The sequence below is a fragment of the Podarcis bocagei genome, assembly GCF_964188305.1.
Source record: "Podarcis bocagei genome assembly, chromosome: 1".
Classification (NCBI taxonomy): domain Eukaryota; kingdom Metazoa; phylum Chordata; class Lepidosauria; order Squamata; family Lacertidae; genus Podarcis; species Podarcis bocagei.
Window position 1 is genome coordinate 4227467 of NC_138125.1, and position 13900 is coordinate 4241366.

General features: G+C 51.2%; 1 protein-coding gene across 1 annotated transcript in view; it reads right to left on the reverse strand.

The window, feature by feature from the left end:
* The window catches only part of PYGL (glycogen phosphorylase L), a 61822-nt gene extending 54589 nt beyond the window's left edge, over window positions 1-7233 (reverse strand). The window contains exons 1-2 of the mRNA XM_081191813.1: window positions 7076-7233; window positions 3579-3823 (exon numbers count right to left, since the gene is read on the reverse strand). Coding sequence (XP_081047939.1) covers window positions 3579-3821 — 243 coding nt within the window. The 5' untranslated portion in view covers window positions 3822-3823; window positions 7076-7233. The remainder of the gene's footprint in view (window positions 1-3578; window positions 3824-7075) is intronic.
* Between the last annotated feature and the right edge of the window lie 6667 nt (window positions 7234-13900).

A 13900-nucleotide genomic window follows, 5' to 3' on the forward strand; every position in this document is an offset into this window, starting at 1 on the left:
TGCCTCTCCTGCAGTCTTTCTTCAACCATGACTACCCTCATTGACCCAGAGTAAAAGGTAATGGGACCCCTGACCATTAAGTCCAGTCGTGGACGACTCTGGGGTTGCGGCGCCCATCTTGCTTTATTGGCCGAGGGAAAAGGCGTACAGCTTCCGGGTCATGTGGCCAGCAGGACTAAGCCGCTTCTGGCGAACCAGAGCAGCGCACGGAAACGCCGTTTACCTTCCCGCCAGAGCGGTACCTATTTATCTACTTGCACTTTGATGTGCTTTCGAACTGCTAGGTTCGCAGGAGGAGGGACCGAGCAACGGGAGCTCATCCCGTCGCGGGGATTCGAACCGCCAACCTTCTGATCGGCAAGTCCTAGGCTCTGTGGTTTAACCCACAGCGCCACCCGCGTCCCTTTTGACCCAGAGTAGAGGGCATCAAATGCAAGGAGAATTGTAGGGTTGGAAGAGTTGTAAACAAAATCTGCCCTTCTTCCCTTATGTAGGACACAAGAGCCCATATGGAGTCCTTTGTACGTTCTCCATTGGTAGAAAATAACAAAGGCCGACCAGAGAATATTGAGAAGCAAAGCAGCTAGTAAGCCTGATCTTTATTGATCTGTTCCAACAGGGTGCTCCCCTCATCCGCAGGAGGACAGAGGAGGACCCAGAACCAAGGTGTGGCTGCCCTTATATCGACATTTTAAATTCCCTGCCATGGAGCTCAAGATCACCCCTGCATGCAACATACATACATCCCAGAAGGGGTGTAGCCTAAGACCACCCCCCACAAACATCATACCTATGTCACAGAAAAGGCGGTCTACAACAGAAATCTGAGTGCGTTGTTTATCTCCTGTCTGCCAGGTTATCTGAGAATGCCTTATCTGACTGCCTTTCCTGGTTATCTGCCCATTCCTTTGAAATGGTGATTCCCCAATTCCTGAGACAATGGGACGGTTCCCTCACCCCCTCCCTCCTTGCAGAGAAAGCATTTGGTCAGCTTGGGAGTCAAAATTGTTTCAGTGATCTACCCATTGGAGGGAGGAGGAGCGTGCGTGGGGTGGGTGGATTGGCCAGAGTTGCTGAGGTTTTTTTGGGGAAGATTGCACAGAGGGGTTTTTTTAGCCCCCCCCCGCAACTTTTTGTACACAATAAGGATCCCACGATCTGCCAAGATCAGCCAGGGATCTACCTGATCTAGTCCAACCCCTTGCAATGCGGGAATATGCAGCTGTCACTTGCAGGGATCGAACCTGCAACCTTGCCATTGTGAGTACCATGCTCTAACCAACTGAGCTATCTAGGTGGAAAAGGAAAACAGAGCAAAACTAAACAAAGCAAAAGCAAAGGGAGGGAGGAATAATAATAACAACAATAGAATAAAAAGAGAAATAAAGTAGACTTCTGCAATTCTGTTTGCAATTTAAAGAGAAACCACCTACGTAATTTGCACTTCTAGCGGCCCATCTGGTCCAGAATCCTATTCTGATAGGAATATGAGAATATTCCTGATATTGGTGCCAACCAGATGCCCCCATGGGAAACTGTCAGGCGGCGAGGTGGTTGCTCACGAGTAACCAGGCAGGACTCCGACCTGTCATTTGCAGGTTTTTATTTGTGCAAACTATTTACAGTGCAGGACCACAAAGTTCATGTCCGTCTTAGTCACTTGCAGATTCCAGGAGTGGCCCCTTCCGGCTCCCCCCCCCAACATAAAAGCTTGGACACCCCAAATCTCTGCCTCCCCTCCTTCCGTTTCACCCCTCTGCGCAAGCAGGGCGAAAGTGTGTGCCTCCTGGCTGGCCGTGCTAGGTGAGGCGCTTAGGATCTCAGTAACATCTTTGAGCCTTCCCTCCACCCGGCTAACTCTTTCCCCCCCTGTGTGGTTTTCCTTACTGCCAGACGAGAAGCTGCTTCTCAGAATCTGCGGAGTATCCCCCTGCCTCCCTCCCCATTCTGATGGCAGTCTCCTGACAGAAACCAGCAAGGCACAAGAACAGTTCTCCGCTCCTGGGATTTCCAGCAACTGAGATTCAGAAGCTCTGCTGCCTCCAAGCCTCCAACTTAAACCCAGCCATCCTTCAAAATCCGCATTTTGTGAGGCAGCCCTCCAACCAGCACCCGAAACCATGGAGGCATTCACAAAAAGTGTGCGTAAAAATGTGCAAACCTAGACAGCATCTTAAAAAGCAGAGACATCACCTTGCCGACAAAGGTCTGTCTAGTTCAAGCTATGGTTTCCCAGTAGTGATGTATGGAAGTGAGAGCTGGACCATAAACTAAGGCTGATCGCCAAAGAATTGATGCTTTTGAATTCTGGTGCTGGAGGAGACTCTTGAGAGTCCCATGGACTGCAAGAAGATCCAACCTCTCCATTCTGAAGGAAATCAGCCCTGAGTGCTCACGGGAAGGACAGATCCTGAAGCTGAGGCTCCAATACTTTGGCCACCTCATGAGTAGAGAAGACTTCCTGGAAAAGACCCTGATGCTGGGAAAGATGGAGGGCATAAGGAGAAGGGGACTAAAGAGGACAAGATGGTTGGATAGTGTTCTCAAAGCTATGAACATGAGTTTGGCCAAACTGCGGGAGGCAGTGGAAGACAGGAGTGCCTGGCGTGCTCTGGTCCAGGGGGTCACAAAGAGTCGGACAAGACTAAACGACTAAACAACAACAAAAATGTGGAAACTAGCATGAAAGGTGAGTGATAAAGAGGGCTGGGTCAAGGACTCAAGTTTCCTGCCTAAGAGACTGTCAGTGTCCGAGTAGGGAGAGAGACCAGGGTGCTGAAGACATCCCACTTATTTGTGTTAGAGACATTACACAAGGCACATGTTGCACAACTGTGTCATGTGTGCGTATATAGCCAGGTCCCCAAAAGCAACAGGAGGACAGCCTTGCAGGGTACCTGAGCTGCTGCTTTTTGTCCTGCCACACACATTGCCAAGCAGAACACCCTGATCTCGGACCTCACCCTTGCTGGAACAATGGCGCCGGTTTCACCTGGGAACATCGCCTTTCCCCCTTGAGGAGTGGCGGCATGCAAAGGCATGTGGCTCTTGCAATTCAACCAAGGACGGCACATCCACCACCACCTCAAGCCTGTCTGTTTTTCCAAGGACCACACCTCACACTGCCAGGGGAGAGTCTTCAAGAAGCAGTCAAGGGGTGATTTACACACCAGCACGGACCCACTGCCGATTTATTAATCACCTTCTAAATCACCGCGCCAAGGCAATTTCCATGTACGATAATTTAAAGAATTTAGATCCTGGAACTCCTTGATTTTTCAGCATGGGAACTTTGCCCCTGCTTATTTTAAAAATATGTATCTCACCTGTTCAAGAAACAAAGGCCTGCTAGCAATCAAAAGCATGTTATATAAACTATGGAATGATCCACAATTTAACCAAATCATAAATAGAAATCTGAGTCCCGATGGACCAGGTAAGCAAGAGGCTGCTGGACACCAGACCAACGTTAGTTCAGGTTGGTGGTCATCACTGCCTACTGTGGCAAGGAGTTCCACAGCCCAACTGTGTCAAAACAGCAATAAGAGCCGCTTTCTGGCTTGCCCCGCATGTCTCACCTTGGGGTCCTTCTCGTAGTAGTACTGCTGTGTGCGGATCCACCTGCCCACCAGGTGATCGCGGACGGTGTGGGCCAGGGCAAAGTAGTAGTCGCGATGGGTGGCCACATTGCGGTCTTTGACCAGGGTGAAGTGGAGGTGCCGGTTGAAGCCTTTCTTCAGCTCCGCCACGTTCTCCACGCCGACGATGCCACGGATGCTGATTTGCTTACGCTTCTCCTGGTCCGTCAGAGGGCGAGACATGGCTGTCGGAGGAAGGAGACGACAGCGCTGGGTGCCCTTCGCACAATACGGCCCAGCCGCCCAGAGAGAGAGAGCGGCCGGGAAGGCACTGACCTCTGGAGTTCCCGGCCAGTGACCGGGTACAGTCCTTTCCTGTTCAGGCCAGCCTCCCTCCTGTTCTGCCTCCCTCTGTGGGGCTGAGAAGCGACTGAATGAAGGGAGGAAGAGCAGGAGGAGTTTGGTTTAAAAGTGAGCTCGGCTCTGAAAGCTGGGAGACTGCCCCTTTCCTGGACACAGGTGGAATTAGGGGTTTGGGCTGGCGTTTAAATTCCTTTTCTTTTTTTTCTTTTCTTTTTGTTAGATCACTTTTATTAATTTTCCAAATAAAAGACATCCAATTAACATATCAAATCATAATCCAACAAAACTAAAATAAAAAAGGTCAAATTATCTTCTGAATTGTAATTATTAATTGTACGACTTTCCATAGTCTGAACCTTGAAGCATGTCCAAGTCTCAATCCTGTCTTTCGTCGATATTTCCACATCTCGATGTTAACTCTCCAATTAAGTTCCTAAACTTAAATTACAAAATTACGTAAGTTTCACCTTTTTTTTTTTTTGCATCCTGCGGGTTCAGGTTGAGTGGCGTGCTTCTATGAGAGGTGCAGGAGATTGGGGGGGGGGGCTGGAAACCGGGGGAGGGAGCCGACGTCAGTTATTGCAAACACTGCATTGGCAACCGGGTTTGCAAAGGTGCATATTGGGGTTGCAAAGGTGGGAAATCAGAGCTTGGGGTGTACCACCTCAGATTGCAAAGGCAGGCTTACATGATGGAATACTCTTACATATGAACACCCACGCACCCTGTACCTAGGCAGCTAGCATGTCATATAATAATAATAAAAATATTTTTTTAATTTATACCCCGCCCTTCCCAGTTTAAAAACCAGGCACAGGGCAGCTAACAGCAAATATAAAACAATGATTAAAATGCGACTTAAAAACAGCATAAAATACAACATAAAATGCAGCATCAACATCAATAAAATTCAAAAATTCAGGGGTCATTGGGGGTGGGGAACCCAGTCAGTAGACAGCAAATGATCACCAGGGCTAACTGGCCAAGTTGGTCCTACCAGGGCCAGCAAGGAGACCAGGGAAGAATTTAAATGTGAGGTCCCAGAAAGGGTTTCTTCATAGAATAGGAAAGGGAAAGGGGAATAGAGGATCAGGCTGAATTCAAATTAAAGGCCAGGCAGAATAGCTCTGTTTTACAGTGGGCTGCGGGAGGAGATCAAGTTCTGCAGGGCCCTAGTCTTGTGTCAGGCAGAAGGGGGTCTAGAAGAGTATTATTTTATAGGAACTCTCAACTGCAGCCTGAAGTGTTCTGCCCAAACCCAGATTACATGCTTCAGTGCTAACCAGGCCAGTCACAACGACAGACAGAGAAAACCTTTTCTGTCTGAGAAAGAGGGGAAGTTGCCAGGCAGCAACTTTAGCAAGAAAAGAACCTCAATTTCCTCCTTCCTTTTTGCACACGAGTCCTGGACCCCCGTTTGGGCTTTCATGAAAGCCCAGATAAATTGGTTGCAGCACAATGGGCCACGTCTCTCTCCAAACCCCTTTGGACTTTGGTCAGTTCACAGAATCCTGGAGTTGGGAGGGACCCTGAGGGTCATCCAATCTAACCCCCTGCAATGCAGGAGACTTTTGCCCACTGTGGGACTCGGAGACCCTGAAGAGTCTCATGCTATCCCAGTGCGAATATTTTATTTCCACTTTGGTTATTGCAATCTATATCTTGCCCTTCGTCCCAAAGGAGTCCAGGGTGGAAAGCAACACCATTTGAAAACATGAGAACGTAACAAAGTAGCCTACTGCAACAGGCCCAAGACCCGTCTAGTCCAGCATTTTGGACCCGGGTGCAACAGTGGGGCAGTTTTCAAATCAAAAGTCCACCACGCAAGCAAGATGGGTTTCCTGCTTGACTGTAGACCAGCCTTCCCCAGTCTAGCGCCCACCAGATTTTTGGACTACAACTCCCATCAGACTGGAGAATAAATAAATTTATTTATTGCTTGCAATCCAAACATTCATAAAGCTTCTCTCCGGTGTAGATCCTTTGGTGGTAGCCTCATTTAATCCTTGCAGCAGCCCTGTGGGGTAGCTAGGCTGAGAGGTCTGGCCCAAGGTCACCCAGTGAGTTTCATGGCTGGCTGGAGATCTGAACCCTGGTCTCTCCCAGGTCCTAGTCTAACCATTACACCACACTGCCTCTTGATGCAGAAAAGTCAAATTCAGTCCCTTTCCAATCTAAAGACCGTGATCAGTGGGACAAGACACCAACGTAGAGATCCCCAAAGCAATTCAGGCCTCGGGTTTGAGAAGGTCCAAAATCAATGAGTTTAACTGGTCCTGGGAAAAGCCCCACTCTTGGGTCAGAGAGGGTCGGTGGCAGAAATAACACCCTATGCAGAGGCATTTTTTACTCAGAAGGAGACCTCACTTGCTCGCGAGTAAGCATACTTGGGATTGCACTGTGTAGCCCCAAATCTAAGCACGCTTACGCCGAATTAACTCCCACTGCGTTCTATGCGGCTTACTCTCCGGCAAGTAAGTGCGTCCACGGAAGCGCAGCGTCACTTCTGAGCTGCCTCTATGGGGGAAAGATTGAGACCTTTAAAGCGGATGAGGGGCTCTTTCCCCCCAGGGAACGCGCATCCGACGGAAGCGTTCACACTCCTCTTGCGGACCTCAGAAGTGCAACACGCCTCTTTCAGAGTCTCGTGTGAACTGTGGGTTTTTTGCCTGGCAGGCAAGGAAAATCACTTAAACAGAACTGCCTGCACTCTTCCCTTCCACTCTTCCGTGGGGAGTTGGGGGGGGGCAAAACATCCTTGAAGAAAGTTGACCCCCCCCCTCAGAAGGGGCTGGAAGATTCGAGGTGCGCGCATGAGTGGGGGGGTCCCCCTCCACCCCAAGGAAGTGCCTCCTTGCACCCGAGAAAGTTCAGAGCCAACCGCTTACCTCGCTTCTACCCTGTGCGCTTTTACGCACCGTTTGCAGCAGCGCCCACCCGGACCGCTCCCCTTTCTCCCCTTGCGCGCTTACTTGCGAGGGGCAGGGGGGGCACCCTCCCCGCCCCCAAATGCCCCCAAAACTTTCTCCCCTGGGGCGTGTCCTGCAGGACTTTCCCTTGCTTCCTGCCCCCCAGGGAGCTACGCCAAGCAGGACAAGCGCAGCGACAGGCGTTGCCCATCGCGAAGCATTTACCTGCGCTGGATCCCGGGGCGTCGGAGGATGGTGTCCCCTCTCTTTTCGGGGTTCGGTGCTGCGCAAAGGCGCTTCGAGGATCTTTCCCGGAAAGAGCCAAGGCCCGCCCCCGCCCCTCTTTTTATAGGCTGCCATTGGCCGAGGCGGACGCCTGTTAGCCCCGGGACCCCGCCTCCTAATCGCTGGACAGGGAAGTTTTCTTGCCCGAAGGGGCGGGCGGAGCAGCGCAGCCCTGGAATGGGGAAGCGGGGCGGGATCGGGCTCCGGACTGGCTGCCGCCCCTCCCGCGGTGCTCCCTCTTCCCTCCCCAGCCGCTTTGGCGTTGCTCCGGTTGCAGGAGGGATGGCAGGCGCAGCCAGGAGTTTGCCAGGCCCCGAGGGCAGGGCGGGCAGGCAGGCAGGGACGTGAAGCGGAAATCGGCGGCCCTCACCCCCTCTTTACCCGAGAGGAAGCCCCATTGAGCTCAAAGGGCCTTACATCTGAATAGGCAAAGCTATTGGTTCGTTGGTGAACCAGCTCCGTGCCAGATTTAGGTTACTAAGCGATTTGCACGCATGGCGTTTAGGGCGTCTGGATTAAAAGACGCAGTGAAACGGCACCGTGGGAAAGCGTTGGGGGAGAAACGTCCGTGGTTAAAATAGGCATTTAAATATTGCACGGTGAGGAAGGGTGCGGGGCGGAAGCTGCTTGCAAAAGAATAAGAGCTTATCGGTAGGCAGTTGCAAGGGTTCCTCTTTCTTTCCCAATGCCGCCACCTTTAATAAATAGTAAGGATTCAGCAGGACAAGTTTCCATCCATCTTGGATGGATGAGAAACGTTTTTCTCCCTCTCCCCTAATACAAGAACCTGCGGACATCCTATGAAGCGGAATATCAGCAAAGTCAGGGCATTCACAGTTGAACTAGTTCTAATCTGTTTCAATCTGTGTGGAGGACTCCCTGGTCCTGAATGGGGCAACTGTGCCCCTGAAGGACCAGGTGCGCAGCCTGGGAGTCATTCTGGACTCACAGCTGTCCATGGAGGCGCAGGTCAAATCTGTGTCCAGGGCAGCTGTCTACCAGCTCCATCTGGTACGCAGGATGAGACCCTACCTGCCCGCAGACTGTCTCGCCCGAGTGGTGCATGCTCAGGTTATCTCCCGCTTGGACTACGGCAATGTGCACTATGTGGGGCTACCTTTGAAGGTGACCCGGAAACTACAACTAATCCAGAATGTGGCAGCTAGACTGGTGCCTGGGAGCAGCTGCCAAGACCATATAACACCGGACTTGAAAGAACTCACTGGGGCAAGACAGTTTGAGCATCTTACGCCTATCCTGGCCCCAACTGCACAGGCTACCAGTTAGTTTCCAGGCCCAGTGCAAAGTGCTGGTTTTGACTTACAGTGGTGCCTCGCAAGACAAAAAGAATCCGTTCTGTGATTCTCTTCGTCTAGCGGTTTTTTCGTCTTGCGAAGCAAGCCCATTGACGGATTAGCGGATTAGTGCTATTAGTGCTATTAGCAGCTTTTAGCGGCTTATCTGCTGATCGGATCAGCTGATAAGCGGCTTAGCGGCTTAGAAAAGGGGGGGAGGGGGAAAAAGCAGCAGGAACTCGCAAGACATTGTCGTCTTGCAAAGCAAGCCCATAGGAGATTCGTTTGGCGAAGCACCTCCAAAACGGAAAACCCTTTTGTCTAGCGGGTTTTCCGTCTTGCGAGGCATTCGTCTTGCGGGGCACCACTGTACAATGCCTTAAATGGCCTGCGATACTTCAAGCACCGCCTCTTCCCATATGAACTCATCTGGACCCTGCAATCATCTTCTGAGGCCCTTAGTTCGTGTGACCCTCCCCTCCCCAAAAGCTCCAGAGCATGGGAACTTGAGAATGGGCCTTTTAAACAGTGGTTCCCTGTTTGTGCAATGCTCTCCCCAGGGCGGTTTGGCTGGTGTCTTTATCATATACCCTTAGGCATCAGGTGCAAAAAGCAGGCTTTGGTCTGATGAGCATCCTATACCAGAGCTCTCCAGACTGGCCGTGTGTCGGCTGCAGTGTGTAGGTGTGTCGCACAAACGCTCCATGTGCTCCTTCCAGGGCTGGAAAAGGGTGTGTGTTTTTTAATTATTAATTTTTATAGAATTTTACAAGAAGAGAAAGAGAAACAAAGAACAATACATAACACTGTAAAAACTAGGGAAGATTCTGGAGCAGATCATTAAGCAAACAGTCTGTGAGCACCTAGAAAGGAATGCTGTGATCACCAATAGTCAGCATGGATTTCTGAAAAATAAGTCATGTCAGACTAACCTGATCTCGTTTTTTGACAGAATTACAAGCCTGGTAGATGAAGGGAATGCAGTGGATGTAGCCTACCTTGATTTCAGCAAGGCATTTGACAAGGTGCCCCATGATATTCTTATAAAGAAGCTGGTAAAATGCGGTCTTGACTATGCTACCACTCAGTGGATTTGTAACTGGCTGACTGACCGAACCCAAAGGGTGCTCATCAATGGTTCCTCTTCATCTTGGAGAAGAGTGACTAGTGGGGTGCCACAGGGTTCTGTCTTGGGCCCGGTCTTATTCAACATCTTTATCAACGACTTGGATGATGGACTCAAGGGCATCCTGGTCAAATTTGCAGATGACACCAAACTGGGAGGGGTGGCTAACACCCCAGAGGACAGGATCAAATATATAAAAGGATGTCACATAGAGGAGGGAGAAAGGTTGTTTTCTGCTGCTCCAGAGAAGCGGACACGGAGCAATGGATCCAAACAGCAAGAAAGAAGATTCCACCTAAACATTAGGAAGAACTTCCTGACAGTAAGAGCTGTTGGACAGTGGAATTTGCTGCCAAGGAGTGTGGTGGAGTCTCCTTCTTTGGAGGTCTTTAAGCAGAGGCTTGACAACCATATGTCAGGAGTGCTCTGATGGTGTTTCCTGCTTGGCAGGGGGTTGGACTCGATGGCCCTTGTGGTCTCTTCCAACTCTATGATTCTATGATTCATCCTGAAGCCATCGCTCTGTGCAGCTTCTTGCATTACGGTTGCTGGGGGGAAATCGGATGTTGAAGCTGGAGTTTCCTGCAGGAAGGAAGTCAGAGAGGAACGCAAGATGCTGCCTTCTACTAAGCCAGACCCAGTGGTCCTTCTAGCCCCATAATGCCTGCACGGACTGGCAACAGCTCCCCAGGATTTCACAGAGAGAGGCATTCCCCTCCCTGCCTGGAGATTGAACCAGGAATGCATTGTGTGGTTTGTTTGTTTCCTCCAAGGAGCTCAAAGCGACCTACTTATTGTATTTTTCGCTCTATAGGACGCACTTTTTCCCTTCCAAAAATGAAGGGGAAATGTGTGTGTGTCCTATGGAGCGAATGCAGGCTTCAGGCAGCTATCCGCAAGCCTTCTGAGCACGGCGGGAGTTCCCCCCACGCTCCGAAGGCTTGCGGATAGCAGCCTGCAGCCCGGGGAGCACAGCACCAACTCCCGCTGTGCTCCCCAGGCTTCAGGCAGCTATCCGCAAGCCTTCAGAGCCCGGCGGATCGCACCCTGTTCTGTGGGCTGGGGTCGGGGGAAGCTCAGGCTTCCTCCACCCCCAGCCCCACAAGCTCCGGGAGCAGTGGCGAGGTTGCACGCAATCTTGCTGCCGCTCCTGGACCGAGCTTCCCCTGCCCCAGCCCCGCAGCTAAAAACGAAGCCGCGTGCAGCCTCTCCCAGCTGGAGAGGTTGCGCGTGGCTAAAGAGGAAGCCAAGACAGCCAGCGGGATGGATCCCACTCACTGTCTTGCCTTCTTTGCTCTTTGGGGCTGGGGGGGAAAAAATATTTTTCCCCCTTTATTTCCCCCCCTAAAAACTAGGTGCGCCCTATAGTCTGGTGCGCCCTATGGAGCGAAAAATACGGTAGTTCTTCCGCTCCCCATTTTATCCTCACAAGAGCCCTGCGAGGTAGGTTGGATCCTGCTTGTGGGATTCCCAGAGGCTTCTGGTTGGCCACTCTAAGAACAAAAGCTGTCCTAGATGAGCCCCCTTTGGCCTGATCCTGCCATTCTTAAGAGCACGTGAGCCTTCGCAGGTATGGGAAACACAGAGACCCAACTTGCTAGGCATAATAGCTTTAGGGACATTTTGTGCTATCTCGCCATTCCATCTGAATCAGGAGAAGCAGGTCAGGTACTGGACTGGTGTCCGGAGGCAGGGACGGGGGCCAATAAACCAAACCGGAATCCTGGCAAGGCAGAGGTCATATGAGTCAGTGGGGCTGAGGTTCAGGAATCGGGGTCTGGCCTATTCTAGGTGAGGTGGCCCTCCCCCCTCCAAAAAAAGCAGGTAAGTGGTTTGGAAGTGCTTTGCAGTTCGAAGCTGTGTCCGGAGACACAGGTGACTTCAGTGGCCAAGGAGCGCTTATGGCCACCTGTGGGTGGTTCACCAGCTATAGACATTCCTGGACTGAGAGGGTTTGGCCTCTCACTTGTGGGGTGCCTCAGGGTTCCGTCCTCTCCCCCATGCTTTTTAATACGTATAGGAAGCCGCTGGGAGAGATCATCAGGAGGTTTGGGCTGGGTGTTCATCAGTATGCGGATGACACCCAGCTCTACCTCTCTTTTAAATCAGAACCAGTGAAGGCGGTGAAGGTCCTGTGTGAGTGCCTGGAGGCGGTTGGAGGATGGATGGCGGCTAACAGATTGAGGTTGAATCCTGACAAGACAGAAGTACTGTTTTTGGGGGACGGGGCGGGCGGGTGTGGGGGATTCCCTGGTCCTGAATGGGGTAACTGTGCCCCTGAAGGACCAGGTGCGCAGCCTGGGAGTCATTTTGGACTCACAGCTGCCCATGGAGGCACAGGTTAATTCTCTGTCCAGGGCGGCTGTCTACCAGCTCCACCTGGTACGTAGGCTGAGACCCTGCCTGCCCACCAGTGGCGTAGCGTGGGGGTGCAGGGGGGGCCGGCCGCACCGGGCGCAACATCTGGGGGTTAGGGTTAGGGGGCGCAAATCCACGGGTTAGGGGGCGCAAATTACTTGCCTTGCCCCAGGTGCTGACAACCCACGCTACGCCACTGCTGCCCACAGACTGTCTTGCCAGAGTGGTGCATGCTCTGGTTATCTCCTGCTTGGACTACTGCAATGCGCTCTATGTGGGGCTACCTTTGAAGGTGACCCAGAAACTACAACTAATCCAGAATCCAGAATGTGGCAACTAGACTGATGACTGGGAGTGGCTGCCAAGACCAGATAACACCGGTCCTGAGAGATTTGCATTGGTTCCCAGTACGTTTCTGGGCACAATTCAAAGTCTTGGTGCTGACTTTTAAAGCCCTAAACAGCCTTGGCCCAGTATACCTGAACGAGAGTCTCCACTCCCAATCATTCTGCCCGGACACTGAGTTCCAACGCTGAGGGCCTTCTGGCAGTTTCCTCACTGCGAGAAGCCAAGTTACAGCGAACCAGGCAGAGGGCCTTCTTGGTGGTGGCACCCGCCCTGTGGAACACCCTCCCATCAGATGTCAAGGAAATAAACAACTATCAGACTTTTAGAAGACATCTGAAGGCAGCCCTGTTTAGGGAAGCTTTTAATGCTTGATGCATTACTGTACAGTGGTACCATGGGTTACATATGCTTCAGGTTACACCCTCCCTTGAGATGTGGAGGAAATAAGCAGCTATCCTCTCTTTAAAAGACATCTGTTCAGGGAAGTTTTTAATATTTAATGCTGTATTGTTTTTAACACTCGATTGGGAGCTTCCCAGAGTGGCTGGGGAAACTCAGCCAGATGGGCAGGGTATAAATAATAAATTATAATTATAATACTTATTATTATTATATCAGTGACCCATGCACTAATAACCTTTGGGATAGATTACTGCAGTGCACTCTGCATGGGGCTGCCCTTGAAGATGGTCTAGAAGTGCAGAATGATCAAGGGGATGCAGTGAGTCCCCTATGAAGAATGGTTGCAACATTTGGGGCTTCTGGGTTTAGTTTAGGGGAAAGGCGGGTGAGAGGCGATATGATATAAGTTCATAGAATTATACATGACATGCAGAAATTGGAAACCGGTCCGCATCGCACACCTGATCTGTCACATGGAGTCTTGCTTCCCCTAACCTCTCCAACTGAACCTAGAGCCAATGATAGGATTATAGTCTGAAAGGGAGCTTAGATCCCATTTGCCCATCAAGGAGATGCTAACTCCAGACAGAAGAGGAGCTCAGAGGGCCCTTGTAAATGGAATTTAGATGTCAAGGAGAGGGTGTCCTTTGCCTGGCGACGGCGCCCGTGATAATTCTGCTTTAGAGGGTTGGCTGAGGCCCGTGATATTAGAGGCGACAGGAGAAATGAGCTTTCCCTGATGTTGGGTCTGGGAAGGATGCAAAGATGCAGGGCGGGGTGGACTGCTCACAGCAGGGGGTGCCTGCTGCACCTCAGAGGAGGAGGGTCACACCCCCCCCCCAGCTGCAACTGAATATAGACCTGACATCAATCCATCCTGAAGCCATCGCTCTGCGCAGCTTCCTGCATTACGGTTGCTGGGGGGAAATCGGATGTTGAAGCCGGAGTTTCCTGCAGGAAGGAAGTCGGAGAGGAACGCAAGATGCTGCCTTCTACTGAGCCAGACCCACTAGTTCTTCTAGTTCCATAATGCATGCACTGACTGGCAGCAGCTCCCCAGGATTTCACAGAGAGAGGCATTCCCCTCCCTGCCTGGAGATTGAACTGGGAATGTATTGTGTTGTTTGTTTCAAAATTATATCTTTCCTCCAAGGAGCTCAAAGTGATCTACTTAGTTCTTCTGCTCCCCATTTTACCCTCACAAGAACCCTGTGAGGTAGGTTGGGCTGAGGTGAA